Below are 26,748 nucleotides of genomic sequence, written 5' to 3' on the forward strand. Positions count from 1 at the left end.
GGCCGCGGCCCAACTGGCCGCTGGTTGGAAGGTTTTTTGGTGCTTGGTACAAATGCCTTGAGATCTGAGTGTGGGAAAGGAGGTGCCTCTGGCTCACGTCCCTGGTCTCTTGGCGGCGGGGCTTGGGCAACAGCGATCTTTGCAGGACTTCCAATGATGTTGGTCAGTCTCCCAAGGGAAGTTGCTTTGGGATGGACAGGTGCTGCCTGCAACGCATTACTCCTGGAGGTGCAAGGCATTTGGTGTTTTGCCTCTTAGGTGGTTAAATTGGGGCCTCGGACCATGTAGGTCTATCTATGACTCCGTCAGGCTGCCACTGCAGGTAGACGCCCTGGTAGAGAGCAGAGGCCCTAGGCTGGGGAAGCCGTCCCAAGGTGGGCGGGGCGGAGCGGGGCCCTGGGAAGAGTGGGGGGCGGTGCTTTGCCCGAAGGGCGTGGCCTCCGCTGGCTGAACCCCGGCACGCACACGCATGCAGCTGTTATGGTTCAGGGCCCTGCGCCGGCGTTTCCAGCATGGCCCCCGCCGCGTCCCCAGCCGCCAGGCGTCCCGGGGCGCGAAGGCTAGCAGAGCTGGGTAAGGCGTCTGGGACGGAGCTAAGGCGAGACAGGACGCAGCATTTGCTAGTGACTTGCTGAATCCTGCTCCTGTGTCGGGTCGCACCAGACACGTCGGGAAATTCGATCGCCCATGTGGTTGGGCCTGTGCCTCCGAGCTGTGGCGTTTGGCTTGGAGTAGGCCCCCTTGGAGCGTGGTTCCCAGGTTCTCTGGTTGCTCTTAGGCCCACGGTTCCTACACTCTTTGTCACGTGGGCCTTAGCTTTCAGTCCCTACCCCAGGCCACCAGCCTGGCCCCTGAACTTCCTAGGGAATCGGTAAGATTTGGGCTTTTCAACCTAGCCCACCTGCACTGAGGTTCCCGGAAGCACGCAGCCTGAGCTCTCTGTTGAGGGATTGTTGCTAACTTAGTGATTGGGAAGTTGATCAGAAGTTGGGGGCGGGGTTGCTGGGGTGGGTTCACAGTGAAGACAGCCCTTCCAGAGTCGGCTCCAGGGATTCCACGGAAAGGTAGGTGTCCTGCCTGTCCCGATGGGGCCGCTCAGAGAAGCTGCTGGGTTGCAGATGCCCAGCAGGACATCCGATGCCCCTAGTGTCAGTGGCCTTGTCTGTGAACTGGAGATGGTGGTAGAGTCCGCCAGCAGTTCGACACTTTCAGTGTAAGTTCTAAGGTGCGTGTCCACATTTTATGACATCTAGGGGTGGCTGCTAGAGGAAGGATGTCTGAGTCCACTTCCACATCCCGCCACCGTTGCTCCCCACCTTGACCCATAGGATAGGTGGAGTGGGATTTACCCCTTGGGAACCTTTGCTAACCAGTTTTCTCTCTTCCCCTCCTGCGATGTTCATGGGATGCCCCGCACCCCTCAGACACCCAAATTCTGGCTGCTTTGCCACGGTTCTTAGTGCTTAGAAAGCCTTCTCCAGTGCCGTTCTTTCTCAGGGCATAACCGGAATTGCTTTGTGGTTCAGGACCTGGTCCCTTGTCACCAGACCTTCCTACTTACGCTCACTAGCTCCACCCCACTTTTTTTTTTTTTTGCAGGAACAGCAAGAAAGGCCCTTTAAAAAATATTTGTCAAACCAGACATGATAGTATTATTTACAATCCCAGCACTTGGGACGCTGAGGCAAGATCACTACAAGTTTGAGGTTAGCCTGAGCTACATAATCTTGACCAACAAAAACAAAATCCTTTCCTTCCTCAAGCCAGCAGGCCTCTTGGCCCACATAGGATATGCATTTGAGCCAACTAGACCCACCAGGATGGATCCCTTGAGCCTCAGAAAGGGACATTGCCCCACTTTCTTCTATTCAGCTGAGCGCCCCCCCCCACCCCCAAGTTTGTACCCTGGCAGGTACACACTGGAATATAGCGGCCTGTCAGCTTTCGCTCTCCTTCAGGCATTGTCTTCCTTGTGGGTGAAGCATAGGCCAAGGGAGAAATCCACAAGGCAGAAGACTCGAAAGCCTGTGGCCTGGTGTGGCGAGAGGAGGCCCCCACTTAGGCGCTCGCCTTCCTTTTCAGGTGGGAAGAAAAGAGCAATAGCGCTGTGAAGTGGAGGCAGCTGGAACACAAGGGCCCGTACTTCAGCCCGGCCTATGAGCCTCTTCCCGATGGCGTACACTTCTTCTATGACGGTGAGGGCGGCCAGCTGCTTTGGTCTCCCAATCGCTCCTGAGCACAGTCCTGGAGAGAGGCGGGGGGTGGAGAGACACAGGATGTGCCGTGTGTGTTCTTCTGTGGTGTGGCACACTGAACCTGCTCCAAGTTTGCTGGGTTAGTTTTGGCATCTTGAGACAGGTCTCGCTATGTAGCCCTGGCTGGCCTGAAAATCGGTGTAGACCACACTGACTTTGAATTCATAGATATGGATCTGCCTCTATCTCCTGAGTGCTGGGGACAGGGTCTCTTTACATAGCCCTGGCTGTCCTGTCCTAGAACTCACTACGTAGACCAGGCTGGCCTCGAACTCACAGAGATTTACTTGCCTTTGCGTTATTATTGTGTACTCACAGGCTGGGCCCATAGTCACCTATGATGAGGCTTCCGGCGCATGTGCCATGTGCACTGTGGAGGTCGTAGAACAGCTCTGTGGAGTCCAGTCTCTTCTTCCGTTGTTGTGTCCATGGGTTCCAAGACCAAACCCAGGTGTTTTTGTTTGAGCGACTTCCTTCAGGAGTAGCCTTGGCACCTAGTGTTCTCTTTAGGCCCCTACTGACCTTTGCGTGAAGTGTAGGAAGTCACCGAGCATGGAGGGGTTAACCTACAGCGGCCCACATGTTCCCACTGTGACACACTAACTTTTATTTAGTTCCTGTAATTTCCTCTGTGAACATCTGGGTTTTAGAATTGCACAGGTTAGGGCCAAGGGTATGGCTCTGGTGGAGTGCTTTCCTAGCCTGCGTGAGGTCCTGGGTTTATCCTCAGAACTGCAGTACGATGAAATTTTTTTTTTAAAGGTGGGTTTTTTGTTTTGTTTTGTTTTTGATCATCAAGATGGCTCCATGAGTAAAGGTATTTATCACCTAAGCCTGGTGAATTGAGTTTGATTCCTAGGATCCACAGAAAGATGGAAGGAGAAAACCGACTCCACAGCTCTGACTTCCACAGGCACTCCATAGCGTGTGGAATGCACCTACTCCAGTGTGCGGCGAGTGTGTGCACACAGTAATAATGAAATGCATGTGTTACTTTTTCATGTAAGACGAACTTAGCAGAAGGTGCAGCATAATAAAGAAAGACGTGGAGTTCCTGTGCTTCTCCAGGGTCCTGTGACCATGACATTGCTGGCTGCGGTGGCGCACGCCTGTAATCCCAGCACTTGGGGAGGGAGAGGCAAGCGGATCTCTGTGAGTTCAAAGCCAGCCTGGTCTGCAAAGTGAGTCCAGGACAGCCAAGGCTACACAGAGAAACAAACCAAAAATAACAACAAAAAAACCAAAACAAACCCAACTCACTTAGAGTATGCACAGAGTGCAGGGGGTTGTGTCACCCGGATGGGGTCCGCAGCTGTCCCTCAGTCGGCCCGTGTGCTTTCTGCAGGAAAGCCTGTGAAGTTGAGCTTGGCAGCGGAGGAGGTCGCAACTTTCTATGGGAAAATGCTGCATCTTGAGTGTACGAGCAAGGAAGTCTTCCAGAGGAACTTCTTCAGTGACTGGCGGAAGGTGTGTGTCTCCGCGGCCGCAGCAGCAGCCCTGGACCTGGTTGGTGGGTGGGACACTGGGTGGGGGACCAGCCAGCTCTGTCTGTCTCTGTGGCCCTTCCAGTGTTTACTTAGTGTTTGCCCAGTGTGGCTGGATCTGAAGGTGACCTTGGTGACCTTGCTCCAGGAGCTCCAATGATAGCATGGAGCCCTCAGAGTGGGAGGCTGGAGCGTCCTGAGGGTGTTTTCTACCCCATGAAAATAAGCATGCAGTGTGGAGAGGAGAGTATCGTGCGAGGTTTCTCTCTGCTCTTGTTTTCTAAAACATGCTACATGTGAGCCTGGCCTGACCACAAGCCCATTCATACCCCCAGCACTGGGCATCTTCTGCTGTTCTGTTTATGTCTTTTTTGCTTTTGTTTTTTTTTAGGCAGGGTTTCTCTGTGTAGCCCTGGCTGTCCTGGAACTCCCTTTGGAGACCAGGCTGGCCTCGAACTCAAGAGATCTGTCTGCCTCTGCCTCCAGAGTGCCGGGATTACCACCATTGCCAGGCTTCTTTTAATGTAAATGATTGCATTTGTGTAGTTTGACCAAGAGCAAGCCCAAATTTGAATTCTCCATTTCTCTCTCTGTGTCTTCTGCTTGTCTGTAGTTTGTGATGCGTGACCTGTCTGTTGTGCCTGTGTCTGTCCCTAGCAAAGTGCTTTATTCAGTATTTATTGAACAGTTACAGAAAACACACATTATTGTAGGCCAGGGGCATAGGAGAGTTCATAATTTAAGATTAAAACTATGCATTAGCTTGGGTTGTCAAAGCCTACCACAAGGAAAATCCAAGTTGTAGCTATTTGGTTACTGTGTGTTCGTTCTCTCTCTCTCTCTCTCTCTCTCTCTCTGGATTTATTTATTTAGGTATACAGTGTTTTGCCTACATGTACACTTGCTCTCCAGAAGAGGGCAGCAGAACTCTTTTTACAGATGGTTGTGAGCCACCATGTGGTTGTTGGGAATTGAACTCAGGACCTTTGGAAGACCAGCCAATGCTCTTAACCTCTGAGCCATCTCTCCAGCCCTACTTTGTGTCCCCTGGAAGTGGCATTGCAGACAGTTCTGAGCTGCCATGTAGGTTCTGGGAATCGAACCTGGGTCCTCTAGAGGAGCAGCCCGTGGTCTTAACCGCTGAGCCATCTCTCCAGCCTCAAGGGCATAGTCTTAAATAATCTCAAAGATGCTATTAAATTGGTTGCACAGTCTGGCAAACATTCAAACCTTTGAAGGCAAGAAGGATTTTCAGAAAAAGACATTATCACATATGATTGCTTAGCTGCATGTGTGTATGTGTCCCTTGTGTGTGTCTGGTGCCTGAGGAGGCCAGAGGAGGGCTTCAGTGATCCTGCAGCTGGAGGTGCAGGCATCCGTGAGCCACCTGTCATGGGTGCTGGGAACTTAGGTCCTTGCAGGAGCAGAACCAGCTTTCAGCTGTTGAAACAGCTCTTTATTCTTGTTTATCGAGACAAGGCTGGTCTCTGACTTGTTACATAGCTGAGACTGACCCTGAGTGCCACCCTCCTGGCACCGCATCCCGAGTGCTAAGACTATAGGCATGTGCCATCACACTTTTGTCCCTATTAAAATGTTAATCAGAAATACAATTTGCCAAAACGTTTGGCTTTTATTTTTTATTTATTAATTTTTATTTTGTGTGTGTGTGTGTGTGTGTGTGTTTATGTGTGTGTTGCCTGTGCATGTGTGTGTGCCACATGTATGAGGATGCCCCTGGAACTGGAGTTGCAGATGGGTTGTGAGCTGCCATATAGGTGCTGGGAATTGAACCTGGGTCCTCTCCAAGAACAGCCAGTGCTCTTAATTGCTGAGCTATCTCTCCAGCCTTTATTTTCATTTTCTTAAGTGTCTTTGGAGAAGTTTTTATTCTGATATTAGAGCTGGTGATGTACACTCTTTGTACTGGAGTATGCTGTTGATATTGTATCTGAGAAATCCTTGCCTCACCAAAGGTCACAGAGATGTGTTTCCTATGTGCTTTCTAGAATAGTCACCGTTGTTGGTTTTGTGTTTAGCATGTGTGAACTTAGGCGTAGTATCGGAGGTGACTTACAGCTTGTGGTTTTAGCTGACTTCATGTTGTCATGCATGGCTGTCCAGCAACAGTGGTGGAGACAGTGTGGTCTGTCCCCCGTGCAGGCCTCTGTCCCTGGTCCTCTCTCCCACTGTGATTCTCACTGATGTCTGGCTATGCAGCCTTGACAGCATCCAGGGACACAGGCGGAGTGCCACCCAGTGTGTGTTCCCTTTCCGTTTGTTACTCCCTCAGTAATTAATACAGGGGGGAAAGGTGGGGCTCCAAGCAGTCATGGGAGGCGCCCAAGCCAAGTGGCCAGAGGATGGCTGATAGGCCTGCAGCTGTGGCTGTACAGGCTGGGTCACTAGATGGTCCCCTCTCAGTTCTGCTGTGCAGGGAAAGAGGTAGCCTGCTGTCTCTGTTTTGTATCCCGTCATGTCCTTAGTCCCGTTGCATATGACTGTGAGCCAGACCCCCAGCCCAGGGAGGGCTGTGACTTCTGTGGTGAGGAAACGAGGGAACACCAGTTTTCACCCCTTCCGTGTCTGCGTCTGTGTCTCTTCACACTTTGATTTTGCACAATCAGGATCAGCATGTGAATGGTCCGTTTCTCCCTCTTGGTCTCTTAGAGCATTATCTTCCCACATTGCTACGGAGTCTTCACACTATGTTCTGCCGTGATTTCAGCATTCTCTCCCAAACTCTCCCCTGGGATGAAATGACTTTTGCATCAGGATTCAGAGGTGGTGCCGGGGGCTGGAGAGATGGCTCGGTGTATAGCTTCACCTGAATTCTGTTCCTGCCACCCACATCAGGTAGCCGCCTGTAACTCCAGCTTCCGAGGAGCACATACCCACAAACACCTCCTGCCCCCATTAAAAATAAAAATAAAGCTTAATAAAACAGGCGAGGCCTCCTAGAGGTACTCAGGTCCTGGGGGCTCCCCTTCAGCTGGGCTCCTGCCTTGGGAGGGATTAGCCAGGCCTTCCTACCTCTCCCTCTGTGGAAGCAGAGGTAGGATCCTCTGCAGAGATGAAACGAGATGCTGCCCCCAGCTTCCAGGCGCATGAAAATGACTCAGCCTTCGGTGTTTTGTTGGAGATGTGTAGACTTTTAAATTATTTTTTAATATTATACTGAATGAATTTTCTGTATGTAGTTTATCCAGTGCCTTATAGCTTTCTTCTTTTTTTTAAGATTGACTTATTTATTATGTATACAGCGTTCTGCCTGCATATACACCTGCATGCCAGAAGAGGGCACCAGATCTCATTGTAGATGGTTGTGAGCCACCAGGTGGTTGGTGGGAATTGAACTCTGTACCTCTGGAAGACCAGCCAGTGCTCTTAACCTCTGAGCCATCTCTCCAGCCCCTAGCTTTCTTCTTTAATTGTCCCTAAAGTGCAATTGCCACCACATCAACATGGATGCTTTACATAGGATGGGATCTTCAACGTGGAGCTAGTGGGTCAGGGATTTTACTGATTTCATTACTGAAATGTTACAATACATTTGGAAAGGGCTATCCTTGGCTATCTCACACCACCACACACTGGTTCACACTAGTAGAGTCCATTACTCAGGTTAGGGTTAGTTGGCTGGTGTTGTATCCAAGCTGCGTTACTGATGGCTGGAGTCTGGGGTGGTGGGGTTCTGTCACTGGGAGCCTGTCTGAGGTGGCCGCTCTGTCAGCAGACTCTTTGGCCCCTGATGGTGTCCCTGGGGCATGGGAGGCCTTGCCTTGGGGAAGAATATGGACTTAGAGATTCACTTGGAGATTTCATTTGGTTGTTTTCTGAAGAAGCAATGCTCAGGATGCGAGTCTGTGCCACAGGTCTGGAGCAGCCGAGACTACACACACTGCCCTCTAAGCTGTCCCTGTTCGTCCTGGTTTACCTTGTCACACATTCATCATGCTTTACCATGTAGCCAGGAGGGAGCTGTTTCCAGCTGAGGCCACATGATTTATACCCAGGGCTCCACTGTACACCTGGGCCCCTCGTGCTGTAGTTGCTGAAGGCGGAGGGTCTCGTGGAATGGCCTTAGCACTGTGCAGCTCTGTGTTTGTGGAATGTCGCAGTGATCCTGTGCAGTGGCCCCACGCGTGGACCCTTTGTGCCACATGTAGGCCTGTATTAGAGCGCTGAGCCCATGTTGCTGGTTTTGGTACAGGAAATGACAGCGGAAGAGAGGAACCTCATCACACAGCTTGACAAATGCGACTTCACGGAGATCCATAGGCACTTCCTGGAAAGAGCCGAGGCCCGCAAGGCCCTGCCCAGGGAGCAGAAACAGGTTGGCAGTGGGTTCTGGGACTTGGAAGTAGCTGGAGGGCGCAAGTGGCAGGGAACCCCAGAGGCCTAGGAGGTGGACCAGGCTCTGGGTGCTGTCAGCAGGGAACCCCAGAGGCCATGGGAGGTGGACCAGGTTCTGGGTGCTGTCATGGCAGGTTCTGAGTAATTTCAAGTAACATCCCTTTTTCAAAAAGTATGTTAGGGATATAATTGCATTTTCCTGGGGCATATTTGGAAGTATGCTCCTATTTGAAATATCAGGAGTGGCAGAGGGCACAAGGCCAGGAATGTGGGGTGAGCTGGCTCCTTTGTGGCTCTTTCCACGTCTCCCCTCTAGCATTTATTTATTTATTTATTTATTCATTCATTCATTTGTTTATGTATCTATTTTTTTCCGAGACGGGGTTTCTCTGTGTAGCCTTGGCTATCCTGGACTTGCTTTGTAGACCAGGCTGGCCTCGAACTCACATTGATCTGCCTGCCTCTGCCTCCCGAGTGCTGGGATTACAGGTGTGCGCCACCACGCCCGGCTTCCCCTCTGTCTCACGGGAGCCTGCCACATAGTTCTTCTTGGCCAGCTATGCAGGGAATTCAGGGTGAGTCTAGAACCTGCCTCATTTCCTGCTCCCCTGAAGGCTACCCTGCTCCTGCTCAGCTGCAGTTTGAGAACCCTTGTGCCTCGTGTTCCCCACACCTGCTGGAAAGCCTCGGGGTTGAGGCCAGCAGCAGCAGCAGCAGCAGCAGCAGCAGCAGCAGCAGCAGCAGCAGGAGGAGGAGGAAGAGGAAGAGGAGGAGGAGGGATCTCGGTTAACACAGGAACTGCCTTCATTTCACCTGCTTCTCTCCTAATGCCCGTGTATTGTTTTAACTCAGAAGCTAAAAGAAGAGGCCCAGCAGCTTCAGCAGGAGTTTGGCTACTGTATTTTAGATGGCCACAGAGAAAAAATAGGCAATTTCAAGACGGAGCCACCTGGCTTGTTCCGTGGCCGAGGTGACCATCCCAAGATGGGCATGTTGAAGAGAAGGGTCATGCCAGAGGATGTGGTCATCAATTGCAGCAGGTGTGTAGGACCCTTGGCTGGCTCTAGCCCAGGCTGCCTGGTGAGGTAACTTTTGTCCTTAGGTCTTTGGGGTGGGACCCTTCTCTGGCTGTGTGACAGAAGATACCAGGAACGGTTCTCGTGTATCCTGGGTCTTACCAGGGCTCTGGGTCAGCTGGAATGGTGTCTCTCTGCCCCCAGTAGAACCCCTCATCTTGGTCAGCTGGGCTGAGGTTTCCCTTCAGGGAGGTCCTGTGTATTCTCAGGGTTTGGCTTTCCAGGTGCCTAACATGTTGGGTGTAGACGTGCTGCATTCTGCGGGTTTTGTGCTGTTGTTAATACTCTTGGTCCTGTGTAAGCTCTCAGTCTCCAGTGACCCTGGCTGACAGCTGGTGTGCTGCATCCACCTGCTATGTGAGTTGGGGCTTCAGAGCTCTCTTCAAAGACTGTGTTGAATGACCACTCTGTTTTGGTCTGATACTGGTCTGTGTGTGTGTGTGTGTGTGTGTGTGTGTGTGTGTGTGTGTGTGTGTGTATGTATGTGTGTGTGTGTGTGTAGTGTTAGTGTGTGTGGTGTTTGTGTGTGGTGTGTGTGTGTATGTGTGTGGGTGTGTTTGCATGTTGCCTGTGTATATGCCACTGTGTGTGCATCAGTGTTGTAAGTATGCATCCTGGCAGCTGTTTTGATCTTGGGAGCTTGGAGCGAGCTCTGAAGTCATACTTGCCCAGGAGTGTGGCTGCAGGACACATGTAGGGAAGTAACCCAGTGTCGCTTGTATTTGAGGACCAAGGACTTGACATTATGGCTTCTACTGTTTCACTGCAGGGATTCCAAGATCCCCGAGCCCCCAGCCGGCCACCGGTGGAAAGAGGTGCGCTCAGATAACACGGTCATGTGGCTGGCGTCATGGACGGAGAACATCCAGAACTCCTTCAAATACATCATCCTGAACCCCAGCTCCAAGCTGAAGGTGAGAGCATGGCCTTCCAGGGAAGCCCTGTGCCCCAGGCTTCCCCGCTGCTCTTCCAGGGTGGCAGCCTGGGAGACCCTTCAGCCCATCATTTAGAGATGATCCTGGACCAGCCAGCCAGTGTCGAGAGCAGCTGTGCCCAGTGGCTGCAGTCCAACAGGGATCCGAGTGAGGTTCATAGTCACTCCACGTTTTTCTGAGGCCAGGCTTGGCTGTCCTAGCCCTCCTCATCCAGTCAAACCCGTCTGAGGATGCCTGCGGTAGGAAAGTGTCCAGTCACCTGCTCCACCACTTCATAGGGACTTGAAGTGACATTTGTCATCCTTACTCAGGGGGAAATGGATTGGCAGAAGTACGAGGTAGCACGACGCTTGAAGGGGGTTGTTGACAAGATCCGTGCTCAGTATCAGGCTGACTGGAAGTCACCAGAAAGGAAGACAAGACAGCTGGCTGTGGCCCTGTATTTTATCGATAAGGTATAGCATGGTGTGGGGACATGCAGAGCTGGGCAGCAAGGACAGTGGTGGCTTCTCCATGGAGCTGGAGCCTCCATCAAATAGGTATGTGTATGCTTGTGTGATTGTCTGTGTGTGTGTGGGGGGGGGATGGGGAGAGAGGCGAGGCGGGGGCGGGAGTTAATTCCTGTAAATGTGCTGTGTATGCGTGAGTGCTGTGTGAGTGTGCTCCTGTGCCACAGACCACAGCCCTGACCAGTGTCTACCCTGACACCGTCATCTAGCTGGCCCTGCGGACAGGAAATGAGAAGGAAGAGGGTGAGACGGCTGACACTGTGGGCTGCTGCTCGCTCCGCGTGGAGCATGTCCGACTGCACGCACAGGCAGATGGCCAAGAGCAGGTTGTGGAGCTGGACTTCTTGGGAAAGGATTCCATCCGCTATAATAACCACGTGACGGTGGAGAAGCTTGTGAGTGCCCTCTGTAATCATGCTCCCAGTGGGCCCATGGGCAGAGCTGGTCAGAGCCACAGGCATGTGCAGTGGCCTGCTACACCTCCCAAGTGTCTCCTGTGGCTGTGTGATGAGGCATCACAGCCAGGGCTTCATATGCGCATGCACACACCCACACACACATACACACGCACACACACACACACCTTACCACCTATTGTAAATGTTTTGGTCTAGGAGGCCTAAAGTCCAGGAACTGGGTGCTGGCTCCTGGGAGCATAGGAAGAATGCTGTTTCTTGCCCCTCTCTTCTGCCTTTGCTGCAGGCATGCCTTGGCTTTGGTCACACTGCCTTTGCTGCAGGCATGCCTTGGCTTTGGTCACGCTGCCTTTGCTGCAGGCATGCCTTGGCTTTGGTCACGCTGCCTTTGCTGCAGGCATGCCTTGGCTTTGGTCACGCTGCCTTTGCTGCAGGCATGCCTTGGCTTTGGTCACGCTGCCTTTGCTGCAGGCATGCCTTGGCTTTGGTCACGCTGCCTTTGCTGCAGGGATGCCTTGGCTTTGGTCACGCTGCCTTTGCTGCAGGCATGCCTTGGCTTTGGTCACGCTGCCTTTGCTGCAGGCATGCCTTGGCTTTGGTCACGCTGCCTTTGCTGCAGGCATGCCTTGGCTTTGGTCATGCTGCCTTTGCTGCAGGCATGCCTTGGCTTTGCCTCACCCTTCTGAGACCTTTCCTGCTGGCCTGGCTCCTGCCCCCATGAGACTTGAGGCAGCTGCTGGCTACGCTTCACCTCTGTTGAGCACAGCTGCTTCCTCCCCATCGTCTCCTCTCACACAATGCCATCCTGATGGGTCACTGTGCTCTATGTGACCTCATCTTGACAGCTACACCTGTGGCCACGCTGTTTCTACAGAAGGCCATGTTACAAGGTTCCGAAGAGGATTGGTGTCACCCTGGGGCCCTTGGCAGGATGGACAAGCTAAAACCAAGGGGAGGCCAGTGTAGCCTGGGCAATCTCAGGAAGTTGGCCTGGCCAGGAGGATTGTTAATGTCATCTCCTGAAAGCAGGCAGAGGAGACAGACAAGTCTCTCTGAGGCTGTGTGATATTAGATGTGTCTGGTTTGGTCACTGGTACAGGTCCCTGGGTCACCTAGGTGGAAGTCAGTGTTGCTGGTTGAAAAGAGAGCCAAGAGTCAGCTGTCTGCTAAAGTCACTGAGTGGTCTATAGAGGCACAAAAGACCAGCTCCCGCTGGGGTTGTAGCTGGCGATGGGTGAGTTAGCAGTAAGTGACCATGTGCAGGCTTGGGTTGGGAGGTATAAAGACATGGCGGCTCCATGGCAAGGCCTGGCACTCTGCTGGTACCACCTCTTTCCAGGACCTGGCATATGTTGGTGTGCATGGTGTGATCTGTCCTCAGGGGACCTCCTTCCTGCTCAGCTGGCTTCTGCCCCAGGAGTCTCAGCGTGGGTGGCTCTAAGTTATGCTCCATTTCAGGTGTTCCAGAACCTTCAGCATTTCATGGAGAACAAGGACCCTAGAGACGACCTCTTTGATGCACTGACCGTAAGCATGCGTGTATTTTCAAAGTGGTGATGGTGTTTTAGTTAGTGTTCTACAGCTATGAAGAGTCACCATGATGCCAACTCTTATAAAGGAAAACATGTCATTGGGGCTGGCTTACAGTTGAGAGGTTTAGTCCATTATCATCACGGCGGGAAGTATGGTGGCATGCAGGCAGACATGGTGCTGGAGAGGGAGCTCAGAGTTCTACAGTTGGCTCCGCAGGCAGCAGGAAGCACCGGCTTGGCTTGAGCATCTGAGACCTCAAAGCCCAGCCCTTAGTGACACACCTCCTCCAACAAAGCCACACCTACCCCAACAAGGTCACACCTCCTAATGGTGCCACTCCCTATGGGCCTGTGGGGACCATTTTTATCAAACCACCACAGATGGGCACAAGGGGTCCAGGAAAGGAGTAGGGGTTCAGGTCTAGCTTGTCCTGGTCCCCAATGTGGTCTCTGTTCTCATCCAGCAGCTAAAGCAGCCCGCTTTCCCTCTCCCAGAGGCTGAGAACAGCCCATGAAACTCACGTCTCCTGACTCCTTTCTCTTCTCTGTACCCAGACTTCCAGCCTGAACAAACACCTGCAGGACTTGATGGAGGGGCTGACAGCCAAGGTGTTCCGGACCTACAATGCCTCCGTCACTCTGCAGGAGCAGCTGCGGGTACTGACCAGAGGTGAGTAGGTCTTTGTCTCCGATACCTGGACTGTCCCCTATGGGAGCTGCCCGAGGGCTGCCCCTCGGCCTGCCCTAGGCGTGAGCTGAGGTAGGGCTGGGCACAGCTGGCTAATGGAGGAAGAATGCTTGAGGGTCAGTCCTAGAGTGGGGTGTCCTCCCTGGCCCCAACAGGGAGGTGCCATGCTTCCCCCTGGATTGCAGTCTGTCCTCACCCTTTCCCCTCTAGGCAGGGGCCTTGCCTCTCTTCCTCGGTCACCTTAGAGGTTCCTACCACCCCTCTGCACCCCACCACTCCTGACCTCTTCTGTACCCCCAAACCTTCCCAGCTTTACATCTCATTCCTCCAATGTCATCCTGGGACTTTGTCTCCCTGCACTGTCTTCAGATGCTCCAGTGAGGACAAATCCTACCCAACATCTGCTGTTTTGCTTCTCCCAGCCCAGAAAGACGTGGAGGACAATGCCCAGCGCCCATGCCCACACCACTGCCTTAGTCAGGCTTGCTCAAGGAGACACTGAGACTCTTGGGCTTAGAAACTCTGCTCAGGACAAGGTGAACCCTCAGTGCCATTAGATGTTGAATCCAGGCTCTTCTCCCAGTGCAGCTGACCTGGGGCCAGTGAGCTGTGTGTCCCTGAAGACATGGCTCTGGCATCAGGGCAGGCGTGTAGGCAGGAAGCCCTTGCAGAGGCCATAGAGCATCCTTCAGGCTCAGCTTGAAGAGAAGAGCGCAGGGTCCTGTTTCCAGGCAGGGTTTTGTAAACTGAGAATGGCCAACCTGGCTTAGAATGCTCAGGCGGGAGGCACTGTGAGAACAGGTGGCCATGCAGATGGGTGACTCGGGAGTGACGACATCCTGAAGCCCAGTTTCTCAGTGATGTACCTGGTGAGAAGTGCTCAGTAAAGCTGATGTGTACTGTGCCCGGAGCCTGCAGTGTGGGTTCTTGTGGTAAGGATCCCAGACTGCACCATCTCAGTTAATACTGCCTCACCTGCCCTCCGGCCCCAGGGCTACCAGGAGGAAATGGCTGGGCCGGGGATGGAGCTCCTGCCTCTGCCCCATAGGACATAGTCCAGCCCCACAAGAAGGTGATGACTCTCAGTGCCACCATTCCTGGAGCTAAACCCACTTGGCCCTCGCTTGTAGGACATCTTAGGTCACTGACTTCCTCCTTGGGACTTTGTGTCACAGAGGAGACTTTTACAACATGTCCAGAAAGAGCCCTTTAGGGCCAAGGATGATGTCAGCATACGACACTTGCCTAGTGTGCCATGGCCCTGGCCTCCACTACCAGTACCACCAAAGAACCAGAGGGAAGAAGGGAGGAGGCTCAGAGTGGGTCGCAGCAGAGTGATGGCTGTCATTGTCTTTGCTCAGCTGATGATAGCCTGGCCTGCAAAGTCTCAGCTTATAACCGGGCGAACCGGGCTGTGGCTGTCCTCTGTAACCACCAGAGAGCAATTCCCAAGACCTTCGAGAAGTCGATGGAGACGCTCCAAAGAAAGGTGAGAAGGTGCCTGCAGTGTGGCTGCCCCTACAGCATCTGTTTCACTTTTCTGTTTTTCCTGGGGCCAGGCAAATCGTGGAGGGCGAGAGTGTAGAGTGGGTATCGCTGTTGCAGGAGGCTGGGACCTGGAGCTTGGGGCTGCTCAGGGCCATGTCCTGGGCAGCCTCTCATCTCCCCGCTAGGACACAGCCAGTGTTCTAGTTTAGGAAAGAGTTCAAGGCAGCAGGGATGCTGGACCAGTATGTGACTGGTGCAGGTGGCACTGTTGGGCCCTACAAGCCTGTTGTCCTCACTGCTTCTGGCCACAGAACAGGACAGAGTCAACCCCATATGGCTTCATGGGACCTTTCCCCAGGCTGCTGTGTCATGAGTTGTTTCAGGGCTGTAAGGCCAGGGCAGGCATGGCATATGGGTTAGTTTACCTAACATTTGTGAGGCTCTGGGTCTTATCTGCTATAACCCCCAAAAGAATGCTGGGCCAACAGCTGTGGACAGAAGTCCTCAGGACAAGTCTGGGTGGGGACAGGAGTGGCCATGCCAGCACTTATCTCCTCACAGATTGAGGCGAAGAAGGCACAGGTGGCCGCGGCACAAGCAGAGCTGGAGAAGGCAGAGGCTGACCTCAGAAAGAGAGGGGACAGCAAGTCCAAAAGGTATGTGTGGGGTGCTGCGTTGACAGCCATGACCTGGGGCTCAGCCTGGACCAGTCTGGTGTGGTCAGCCTTGGCCTTAAGATTTTCTTTAGCGTCAGAACTCTAGATAGCAAGCTCAGGGCCATCCTGGGCTATGTGGGATCCTATGTTTAGTATATATGTGACTTAAACCAACTCTTCCTTATTCTCTCTCAGCAAATATTTGTAGTTTTTCCAGGAAAAGCCAAGTATTGTGTTTTTATGCAGCTGTAAATGAGCTTTTTAGCTCATGTTTGGATTGTTCAGTTTTGTTAGGGGTTCTCCAGGCTACCTCGGGTTCAGTAATAATAGGTCATAGGCTTGGTACACACTGTCCATGGCTGAGATGAGCCACAGCGGAGTGTGCAGAGCATCCGGGCTGAGTAGGCTTCTCTGCGAACCTCTCTCTCTGCCTGCGTTGTCACTTGTGGTTTCATAACCTCAGTACTGCCTCTTCCTCATTTGCATTTCAGTTGTTGTCCACCCCACCCCCACCCATCTTGATACACAATCCACATTCAGTAAGTACAGCCCTGTGGAGGCCACATCTGGACAAGAGTGCTTTCACAGATGTGACTAAAACGCAGGATGTGTCCTGGGTGAAGCCAGGTGTGCTCCCAAATTTCCCAGGTGTAAAGGGGCTCATGTGCCCTGCCCAGGCATTGCTCCTGATCACTTATGCAGTGACCAGTCTCATTTGGAGCAAGCTGTGTCTGGCAGCCACTCTGCCTCCCCAGGGGAAGGCAGGATGTAATCCGGCTCTTTGTCAGAGTCTGCAAACTACTCATGCAGGGGGCTGACATCAGCATTGAGTCCTCACAGGCCGAGTCCCATCTGGTGTGCCTTGTGCTGCCGCAGCAGTTACAGGATCCACGTGTTAGGAATGGTCACAGACTGCCACTCCTGATTTCCCGTGGTGGCCAGTGCTAGGCTCTCAGCCAGCAGGCAGCATAAGTTCCCAGCTTAGGACCCAGGAGAAGTGCCCAACAGGAAGAGCCGTGAATTGAGGACCCCAGAGAGGTGGCCTGGAGCTGAGTCCAGTCCTGAACCTCTGCACCTCAACATGTTAGAATCAGAATTGGCCTGCTCAGAAAAGGCGTATGAGCCAGGAGTCCTCAGCCTTTGGTTGCCAGGTGGCGCACCCCCCCTGAGCTCACTAGCACTCAGCTTTACTTCAGAGCTCAGGGTGGCTCCTCCCCTGGTCTGTCTCCTCCCAACACTTCCAGGAGGCACAACCATGGTCAGGCCTCTTAGGGAGGCTTTTCAGACCTTAAAACATGCAAGGTTTCAGGTTCTAACCCTCCCACCAGCTACAGAAGCCGCTGTGGCCTTTAACACCCCCTTCCCGACACCTTTCATGGTGCTGAGCTCTATTATGACTGTGGAGATGCAACAGCCATTTAACCCTCCTTTCGTTTGAGTTGTTTTGTTTTGTGTGTGTGTGTGGGGCGGGCGGGGTGTTGAGACCAGGTCTCACTACATTGTCCTGACTGGCTTGGAACTTGCTATCCAGTAGTCCAGGCTGGCTTTGAACTCACAGAGGTCTGAGTGCCTCCGCCTCCTGAGTGCTGGGGATGAAAAGTGTGTACCACCACACATGGTCTTCCCAGGTGATCTTGACATCTTGTCCTACCATTAATTATGTATTTATTTTTATGTGTTTGGAAGTTTTGCTTGCATGTGTGTCTGTGCAAAGAGACCAGAACGGGCACTGGAGCCTCTGGGACTGGGGTTGGAGATGGTTGTGAGCTGCTTTGTGGGTTCTGGGGATCAAGCCTGAGCGTTGGGAGGAGCAGCCAGTGCTCTCCATCTCTCCTGCCCTCTTACCGTTGCTTTAAGGCATTGAGGCTCCAGGTGCATGGAGGAGTGCTGACTCTGTGCGTCCTTTCTCCTGCTACAGCACTTCACCGTGTCTCAGGGAGTCTAGAGTCTAATAAATCTCCCTTTGATGGCCACTGTTGTCCTGTCCTCAGGGGCACATCTGGGTTGGTGCCCAAGGGTGCAGCAAATATGCTGGGGGCTGGGCATGCAGCAGAGGAGGCAGGGTCAGCAAAGGAAAGGTCACGAGGAGAAGTGCTCCTGGCACCACAGATGGGATGACACGTGAGGGGCCGTATACGTGAGACACTGTCTGTCTGGGAAGTTTCTGAGACCTGTCCCAGCCCTCCGCCACAAGCCAAGACCCAGACTTGAGGAAGGAAGCCAGTCTCAGCATGAACTCCTTGTCTGTCTGTGAAACATGCTGAGCCTGGTGACCCTCCTGAGATAATGATCACAGGCACCACCCAGGGCCCAGCCTGTCCTGTGGGTGGCCAGCCAAGCCCCGCTGTGGTGACTTAGACCTTGACTTAGAGAAACGCAGCTGCTGGTGGTCTGCTTGCCTCCTCCCTGCTCTTGTAACTGGTTGCTGACATCTGAGTGTGTACAGATGGATGGCCACCGCCGTGCATGTGGAGTGGCTGACTAGTCCTTTCTGGCACGGAGGCTTTGTTCCCTTTTCTTGGCTTGGCTTTCCTTCCAGAACGATGTTAATAGTCACTGCGGGTCAGTGTGTCTTGTGTCCGACCTGAGAGGCAAATCTTACAGTTCTCAGTATGGTGTTCACTGTGCTTTCCTAGAGGCTTCTCCTGGGCTTTGCAGGGCTGTGAGTACACACATGTGATCTTGATGGGCCCTGGGAAGTGCCAGAGAGTCCTTCTGCTGAAATGACTGTGGGCTTTGTCCTTGTAGAGCCATGCAGTGCACAACACTGATTTGTCTTCATATGTAAAGCCCTCGTGCATTCCATGCCTGTGACCTGTGTCCTTTGCTCGCGTGGAATCTGCTGTTTCCTTGGAGCTTTTTTCTGCATCCAGAGGGGTGCCTCTGCTTGGTTTGATCAGAGTAATGCTGGCTTCAGAAAAGAGTCTGGACATGTTCCCTCCCTCCCTCCGTCCCTCCCTCTCCTTGAGAGCTGCTGGTGGGCATTTGGGCATTTGGTAGGGTGCTCTGGGGTGCCCTTCAGGGGCTTTGCTTTGGGAGAGGCTTTTAGAGAGCAGCCTAGTTATTTAGACGGAGTCAGTGAGTTCCATTGTTCTGGGGTTCTAATTGGTGATCAGACTTACTGTATCCAGCTATTCATGGTATCCCGCTGTCCTTTGTGCTTCTGTGATGTCCTTGAGCATTCCCGATCAGTCACATGACTGTGGCTCTTACGGGCTAAAGTCTTCTACTTGTGACAAGCTTCCCGAGGTGCAGAGCTGTGTCTTTTTACAGTGGCATGCCACAGATGTCAGTTAGACCAGAGGGCATGCAGTGAGGCATGCAGCTGTCACACAACAGCTGCTATGAAATGTCCCATGTGTCACCAGAAGTGCTCTGCAGGGCATGAGGTTCCCTGCATACGGTGGCCCACAGGTCACACTTGGCCTTCTGGCCTTTCTGCTTGTGTTCTTGACAGTGGCTTTGTCATTGCTGGAGTGTGGCTGTCACTGAGCAGGTGGCTGCTATGGCAGAGGCTCCTGCTGCAAATGCAGAGAGTTCCAGCCCTTCGCAGCGCATTTCCACGTGTGTCCACTGTGTTCGCAGCACTGACTCTTGGGGTTGGAATCAGAGTAGCACACAGTGTCGTGACTATTCGCAGGTTGCCATGGGCAGGCAAGGGGAGGAAGGGTCAAAGGAGCATCTCTTTGAAAAAGCTATTTTCCTTAATACATCTTCTTTTAGATTTATGTATTCTTTTATGTCTATGAGTGTTTTACCTGCGTGTATGTCTGTGTACCATGTTTGTGTTTGGAGCTTGTGGACTTCAAAGGGGTATTGGTTCCCCTGGGACTGGAGTTACAGATAGTTCTGAATTGCCATGTGTCGGGTTCTGGGAACTGAACCCAGGTTCTCTGGAAGAGCAGCCAATGCTCTTATCTACTGAGCCAACTCTCCAGCCCCATTTATTTTCTTTAAAAAGGCAGAGGGATGAATCCCTTCTTCTAGTCACAAAGGCATCTGTTCATATTGCCTATTCTCAGCCTTGCCTGCTTCGCTTGTTGGCATGACACAGCTCCTCCATCAGCAGGGCAGGCAGCCTCCCAGGTGTAGTGAGAGCTTGCCTTGGCCTTTGACCCTCCTCTGGACTTCTCACTTTGTGCCTGCAGAAGGCTAGCAAGGCCATTTGGAGGAGGAAAGTCAATGTGTGGTCTGCTCTCAGCAGCACCCCTCTTCCAACAGTTACCTACAAAAGCAGCGGCGGCTGCAGAAGCTGGAAGAACAGCTGGCCCAGTTGTGCACGAAGGCCACAGACAAGGAGGAGAATAAACAGGTGGCCCTGGGCACCGCCAAGCTCAACTACCTGGACCCCAGGATCAGCATCGCCTGGTGTGTAGTGCCTGTGTGTAACCTGGGGGGGGGGGGCGGTTCTAGGAGGCCCCAGTACAGTCCTATAGGTGCCCCATCCTGTTTTGGCCCTGTGCTGGGCACAACTTCCTGTGGCAGGGACCACCTAACTGCATGTCCTGATACTGAGTCCTTTTGCCTTTAGGCCTTTTTTTCCTTTGAGCTTTGGGATGACGGGGGCTGGCAGTACCCTGTGGGCACTAAGTCACGTGGGTGTTGGCCTGCTCACTGGGAATGGGTGGCAGGCCAGGCTTGCTCGGTGGCTACCTGAGTCTTGATACCTGAGGAGGGGATGCCGTTGGCTGTGGTGCCCAGGACAGCGGGTCTGGATGGCACAGAATATCTTGGTCACTGTTATACAGAGGCCACCACCTCTTTCCAGACCTTAATCTCCTGGGCAGAACCTTCCCTCTAATCCAACCACAACTCTCAGCCTCTGCTGGCTTTTTATATCCTCCCATGTTCCCAGAAGTCCAAGGGGCAACTGACGCTGATGGGCACAGGGTCCTTTAAAAGGCAAGGCACACAAAAGAAACCATACCACAGGACTCAGATCTGATGTTCTCTTCAGGTGTAAGCGATTTGGCGTGCCTGTGGAGAAGATCTTCAACAAGACCCAGAGAGAGAGGTTCGCCTGGGCCTTCAGCCGGGCGGGTGAAGACTTTGAATTCTAAGCAGTCCCTTTGCCGCTGAAACTTACTTTCTCACCGTGGAGCAGTCCCTTTGCTGCTGAAACTTACTTTCTCACGGTGGAGCAGTATTGTAGTTTTCCATAATAAAATGTTGGGGGAAGGTGTCTGTTGTGACATAGAACAAGGGCCCCAACTACACTTACCTGGAAGCACCCTAAACATGTCCTGACTCCCCCTCCAGCTGCTTCCAGACCCTAGGGTGAGTCAAGATACACACCTGTGGTTCCAACACTCAAGAGGCTGAGATCAGAGGACCTAAAGGTCAAGGTCAGCCTGGGCTACAGAGTGAGACTGTCATAAAGCACTAAAGCCTAAAGTGGTGAAACACATGCGTAATCCTAGATCAGGGTTGTTAAAAGCCAGTCTTGGCTGTTGAGCAAGTCCCAGGCCAGCCTAGGATACTTGAGACCCCACCTCAACAACAGCAAAACAGACTAATAATAATCAGCAAGGGGCAGTAAAGTTGGGAATGCCTTCCATCAAGCATGAGGGCATAGCTTGGTCCCTAGTACCTACATGAACGCTGGGCATGGGGTGAGGCCAGGTGACTGGTGCTTGGGGCAGGACACAGGAATCTGGGAGCCTCCTGCAGTAGCCAGAGGGTGAATGAGTACCTCGAAGAAAGTGGAGGACAGCTGGGCATATTCTTTAATCTCAGCACAGGCAGATCTGAGTTCAAGGCCAATCTGCTCTGCGTAGTGAGTTCCAGGAGAGCCAGGGCTATGAAAGACCTATTTTAAAAAGAAGAAAAACACAGTGGAGCAACACCTCTGACCTCTACAAGCACTCACGACACACAACCTGAGTGGCACCAGCTAGGACTTCAAACGGGCCGTCCCCAGACCTACTATGTGAAACCAAATCCCAGGGTGGGTCAGGCAGGAGGCCCACCTCCTGCCCTGCAGCTGAAGCACCCACCCCAACTCCCCAGGCTGTTCCTGCATGCCAGAAGCACTGCAGCCCCACCCAGCACTCCCTGGCTGAACTCCACCCCCTGTCCTCAGTGGCTGTAGTGAGGTTTGTAGCCATTCCTGCTGTCAAGGGATATACTGCTGAGCCCACCGCTGCACATAAGAGCTGCCCAGGGCCCCTCTGCTCCAGTCAGAAGGCTTCATCTCTGGGCATCGCTGGCCAATCAGCTAGGGGAAAAGGCACACTTGTGTGGAAATTACACATGGCTGCGGGACTGGCTAGAACTGTGAAGTGTGGAGTGTGGCAAATCCAGAACCAGATTATACTGCAGCCTCTTTGTAGGAGAGAGAAACATGTTTTTGTGTTGATCCCAAGTGTGGGATTGGGAACAGACTAGTGAGAGAGCAGGATGTTTATTTATTCCCTTAGAAGTTGAACCACTTGGATGGGGAGCTTGGATGTTGCCAGCTGAAAACATCCTAGTAGAGACTCTGACAGGAGATTGAACGCGTTCCCCTTCCACTGTTAGAGTTACACCGGGTTTGGGAAGAGGCTCCAAGCCCTATCTCCCCTAGACACTGTCTTCACCCAGCCCGAGGACCCCTGTTTCTGGGGCCCACTTTTCCCACCTAGGGGCGTGTCAGTTTAGCCCCTTTTTATTTGGGCATTCTAGAGCCCAGTGGCCTTTTTCTTTACAATAGGCACATTTATTGATCCTTTCCCAACAGGGTCCTCTCTCTCTCGTTCAGTGATCTTTCTTCTCTGGTTTCCCTGACTACCGTGGCCAGGATGCGATGTAAGTTTTTCTCTCGTCTCCTTTCTTGCCTTAATTCCTTTTCATCCCTTTTTCTTTTCTTTCCTCTTTTTCTTCCTCAGTGTCCCTATTATATACCTCCTGCGACTTGCACAATTTCTCTCAGTGTCTTATCCTGGAGACCCTCTGAGTTTTGGAGCTTTCTATGAGTATCCTTGCTAGCCTGTTCTATACAAGTCATGGTTACAGTGGCCTTAGGTTCTTTGCTCAGGTCATATGGAGTATACTGCCTAAGGGAAACACAGCCGGCAACTAATCTGTGGGCCGCCAGGTGGCGCCTTTGAGACCTGCCAACAGAGCCTGGCGATAGACCTTGAGGTGCTCCTTACCTTCAGCTGAATTATAGTCCCAGTCGGTCTCTTAAGGGGGAGATCCATCATCTGTAATGGCCAGATTTTGGGTGGGATTCCCATCGTCCCCTGGAACGTTTTTCTGGACCTCGGTGATGAAAGGGATCTGTAGACATTGCTGGCAATCATCCCAGGTGGGCTGATGAGTGAACAGGATGATTCTATGAGGTAGGGGCGGCCCTGGGGGTTAGTGGAGAAGGGAGGGTGTTGGGCCTTCCAATTGTAAAGGTCTGAAGAGGAGAAGGGCCACTGTTGCATGGTTTGGTTGCCATGTTCATCTATTGGTCCAAAGGCCTGAAGGGAAAGAGTCACTTTTAGCTCTGGGGAGGTGGCTCGCTTGCCATGGGTTTCCATTGCTGGACCTGGCTTCTCTGAAAATTTAGGGAGGGGGGAGAGAGATTGGGGGAAGGAGAGGGAAGAGGAGGAGATGGAGAAGGAGGAGAGGGGAGCCTGTGGGCCCTCCTGATGCTCCCCTTGTTAATCTCGGATCGGGGCTGAGGGAGAGGCCAGGGGATATGGTGGTAGTGGATCCAGAAGAAGGAGGTCTGCTGTCCCCGTGTCTTGGAGAAACCCTTCCTCTGTTTTCACTCCTGGACTGCCAAAATCTGGGATAGAGGGGAGGGGAGAAAGAGCTTAGGGGTCGGTTATAAATTCCTTCCAGATGACAATATAGGGAAGCTGGTCCAGGTGTCCAGCAGACCCAATTCTAAACACAACTTTCTTAACAGCCATGGTAGTATTCAAGTCAAACATCCCAGCGGCTGGCCAGCCAGCTCTGAATGAGGGCCATTCGGAGGAACAAAAGGCAATCATCTTGCCCTATTTAACAACTAAAGACATGTTGTGGGCTCTAGTCCTAACTTCAGTGCAGTGGCCAAGAACTGTAGTCAAGGGGGTAGATTCCGACTGTCCCATGTCCAAGAATATTGTCAGTCCCAGTCCACAGACAAAAACACAGCTAGTCGAAGATGCCATTGCTTCACAGTTTGTGACTAACTTGGATTATTCCAAACCTTTAACTTTTATAATATTCAATACCCAATTCACTCCCATAGCTGTCTTCTGGCAAACTGCACCAATATTGTGGGTTCATCTTCTCTCCTCCCCAAAACGTGTTTTATATCCATATTTTGTTGCAGTAGCTGATTTGATTATGCTGGAAAGAGAGAATTCTAAAAATATTTTGGCAAGGAACCAGATCTCATAATTCAGCCCTATTCTAAGGACCAGATAGGTTGGTTATTTCAGACTGCTGATTGCTGACCTATAGCTTGTGCCTCATTCCCTGGGCAGTTAGACAATCATTACTCACCAGATAAAATAATCCAATTCTGCAATTTACATGAATTTGTCTTTCCCCTGTGTACTTCAAAAATACCCTTATCTGAAGCACGTAGAGTACTTACTGATGGATCGTCCAACGGACAGGCCGCCTATGTGTTTAATAATCAAACAATTAGGTTTTCCACCTCCTCTAAATCTGCACAAATTCTAGAATTGCAAGCAGTAATTGCAGTTTTTCGGCCTTTTGCAATGTAGCTGTATATATCTATACTGATAGCTCGTATTTACCTAATTCTATCCCGCTTTTGGAGACAGCTGCACAAACAAAGCATGTGTCTAAGGCTGCTTCCTTTTTTCTTCAGTGCTAAAACCTTATTAGAAAAAGGTCACATCCATTCTTTATTGGACATCTTAGGGCCCATACAGGACTCCCAGGACCTTTATCAGAAAGAAATTAATAAAGCTGATGTGGCACCCGGACTCATCAGTTCTGCCACCATAACTAATGATGATCTTGTCAATAAAGCCATCCCTGCCCATAAATTACATCATCTAAAGTCACAAACTTTACAGCTAACGTTCACAATAACCAGAGAACAAGCGGGCCAAATTGTAAAACAGTGTTCCTCCTGTGTCTCCTTACTCCCTACCCCTCATCTGGGTATTAATCCCAGAGGTCTAGTCCAAAATGCGGTCTGGCAAATGGACGTTACTCACTTAAATGAATTAGGGAATCTCACATACATACATGTTTGTGTTGATACCTTTAGCGGTTTCATATTTGCCACCCTACAAACTGGGGAAACGGAAGCATGTCATAGGTCACTTGCTGGCAGCCTTTACAGTCCTAGGCTTGCCACAGATCATTCAAACTGATAATGGTCCTGGCTGTACAGGAAGTACTTTCAGGCAATTTTGTAAATGCTTACAGATAAAACATATTACAGGAATTCCTTATAACCCACAAGGCCAAGGCATTGTTGAACGGGCCAACCTTTCCATCAAAAACACTCTTGAAAAAATAAAAAGGGGGAATAGTACCCCATTAAAGGATCCCCAAGGAATTTATTATCCTACTCCTTCTTTTAAAATTTTAAACTTTAACCAAGAAGAGACTTGATACCCTATGAGCATATACAGGGGGAGGAAGTCCCCCTCAGTCACAGTCATAGGGGAGGGGAGTAAGGGGAAAATGGGAGGGAGGGAGGAATGGGAGGATACAAGGGATGGGATAACCATTGAGATGTAATATGAATAAATTAATTAAAAATTAAAAAAAAGAAATTTCAACTTATAGGCAAAAAATAAAATAAAATGAAGGTTAGTTCTTAAAAAAAAAAAGATTATCTAAAGAGGAAGAGAGCATTAATGTAAAAGGAAGATAAGGTGCATAAGATATGTTGGAGGAGAGTAAATAATGGGTAAAAAGTATTTAAGCAGTATTAAGCAATTTCAGTATCCTGAAATTATAAAAAAAGATATATAATATATTAAAATAAATGAATTAAATTGTGTTTAAAAAATAAAACAAAAATTTTAACTTTAGATAAAGATGGTCGTTCAGCACCAGAGCGCTTTTGGCATTCAGAATCTCAAAATACCTACACCACAGTACTATGGAAAGACCCATTAACAAATAGATGGAATGGGCCCAACCCAATCCTAATATGGGTTCGAGGATCAGTCTGCATCTACTCAAGACAAACAGATGCAGCTAGGTGGTTGCCTGAAAGGCTGGCTAAGCAAGTGGACAACAATGACCTATCCAGGGAGGAAGCTCCCCCTGGGAATGGCTCTCCTTTTTCTTTTGTTTTAGCTTTGCTTCGATCAAAGAGGGAACCAGTGACTGCTGTCACCGTGGCTTTCCTTTTGGGGCTCAGACTGGTGGGAGCTGGTACAGGGGTTACCTCATTGATTTGCAGGACAGATATTATGGACAGCTAAGATCATCCATAGATGTAGATACAGAAGAGGATAGAGACAGCTATATCACAATTGCAGAAATCCCTATCATCGCTAGCAGAGGTAGTTTTGCAAATTACAAGAGGATTAGGTCTCCCGATACTACAGCAGGGAGGGCTCTGTGCCGCTCTCAGGAATATTGCTTTTATGTGGATCATTCAGGTCTGGTTAAAGACTCCATGAAAAAGGTTAACGAAGGACTAGAGATACAGGAAAAACAAAGAGAACAGGCGCAAGGATGGTTCCCAACACGGCTTAGCTTTTCCCTTGGTTTACTATCTTATTACCCGCTATTCTTGGTCCACTGCTAGGACTATTAATACTGATTTCTCTAGGTCTAATTTTATTCAATAAACTCATGGCATTTCTTAGGCAGCAGATTGATGCTATAAAGATGAAGCCTATTCAGGTCCATGACCACAGGCTTGACTTGGCGGAGGATGGTCTTTCCGATATGACTGAAACATGAGCCCCGCCTGCCCTGGGAGATGAACCGGGTAGCCAGTGCTGGGTAAGAGAACTCAAGCTTTTTCCACAAGCCACCCTGCCAACCTAAGACAGAACCCCAGCCAAAAGCTGCTGTGACGTTCAGTGACAGGTAAGGAGGGTAGGGAGAATATAGTCCCAACCTAAGACAGCATGGTTCCTGAGGGATTTTTGCCTTATTTGAAAAAATAAAAAAGGGAGACCTGTGAGGAGCCATGGCATACGGCCTGCTCACTGACAGCACAACTGCCTCAAGGTGCCACATAGACTTGGCTACAGCAAGCATCTGCAATTTCCCACTGTTGGACCAGAATTGTTGTTTTTCTAATGTTTACCTGACTTCCTCTCCTATCTTGGCCTAGAACAGCTTGACAATACCCTGCAGCTGGCTAAACATCCTGCTTTTGCGGTTTTACACAGAACTCAGCTTCCTCCCTCTATAAGCTGCCCCGGTATGCTCAAAAAAC

General features: G+C 51.2%; 1 protein-coding gene and 1 long non-coding RNA gene across 6 annotated transcripts; one reads left to right on the forward strand and one right to left on the reverse strand.

Annotated features, from left to right (window-relative positions):
• Positions 1-430: 430 nt before the first annotated feature.
• Positions 431-20,576, forward strand: TOP1MT (DNA topoisomerase I mitochondrial). Of its 5 annotated transcripts, XM_084749284.1 has the most exons (15): positions 433-573; positions 2,083-2,195; positions 3,601-3,722; positions 7,953-8,075; positions 8,948-9,135; positions 9,941-10,085; positions 10,418-10,561; positions 10,825-11,010; positions 12,490-12,558; positions 13,119-13,233; positions 14,613-14,740; positions 15,301-15,395; positions 19,617-19,763; positions 20,353-20,490; positions 20,531-20,576. In XM_084749284.1, the coding sequence occupies exons 1-14, from the start codon at positions 470-472 to the stop codon at positions 20,453-20,455; spliced, it is 1,782 nt and encodes a 593-aa protein (XP_084605410.1). In that variant the 5' UTR covers positions 433-469; the 3' UTR covers positions 20,456-20,490; positions 20,531-20,576. The 5 variants fall into 5 exon arrangements, with proteins under 5 accessions (XP_084605412.1, XP_084605410.1, XP_084605409.1 ...); XM_084749283.1 differs by having other exon boundaries at positions 434-573; positions 20,353-20,576; XM_084749286.1 differs by lacking the exon at positions 10,825-11,010 and having other exon boundaries at positions 431-573; positions 20,353-20,576.
• LOC311579069 lies at positions 20,478-25,023 on the reverse strand. The gene is made up of 2 exons (XR_014773041.1): positions 22,529-25,023; positions 20,478-21,204 (listed from the first exon to the last, which is right to left on the reverse strand). It is a non-coding gene; the product is annotated as an uncharacterized lncRNA (long non-coding RNA).
• Between the last annotated feature and the right edge of the window lie 1,725 nt (positions 25,024-26,748).

Source organism: Acomys minous (genome assembly GCF_964271855.1).
Source record: "Acomys minous genome assembly, chromosome: 12".
Lineage (NCBI taxonomy): Eukaryota > Metazoa > Chordata > Mammalia > Rodentia > Muridae > Acomys > Acomys minous.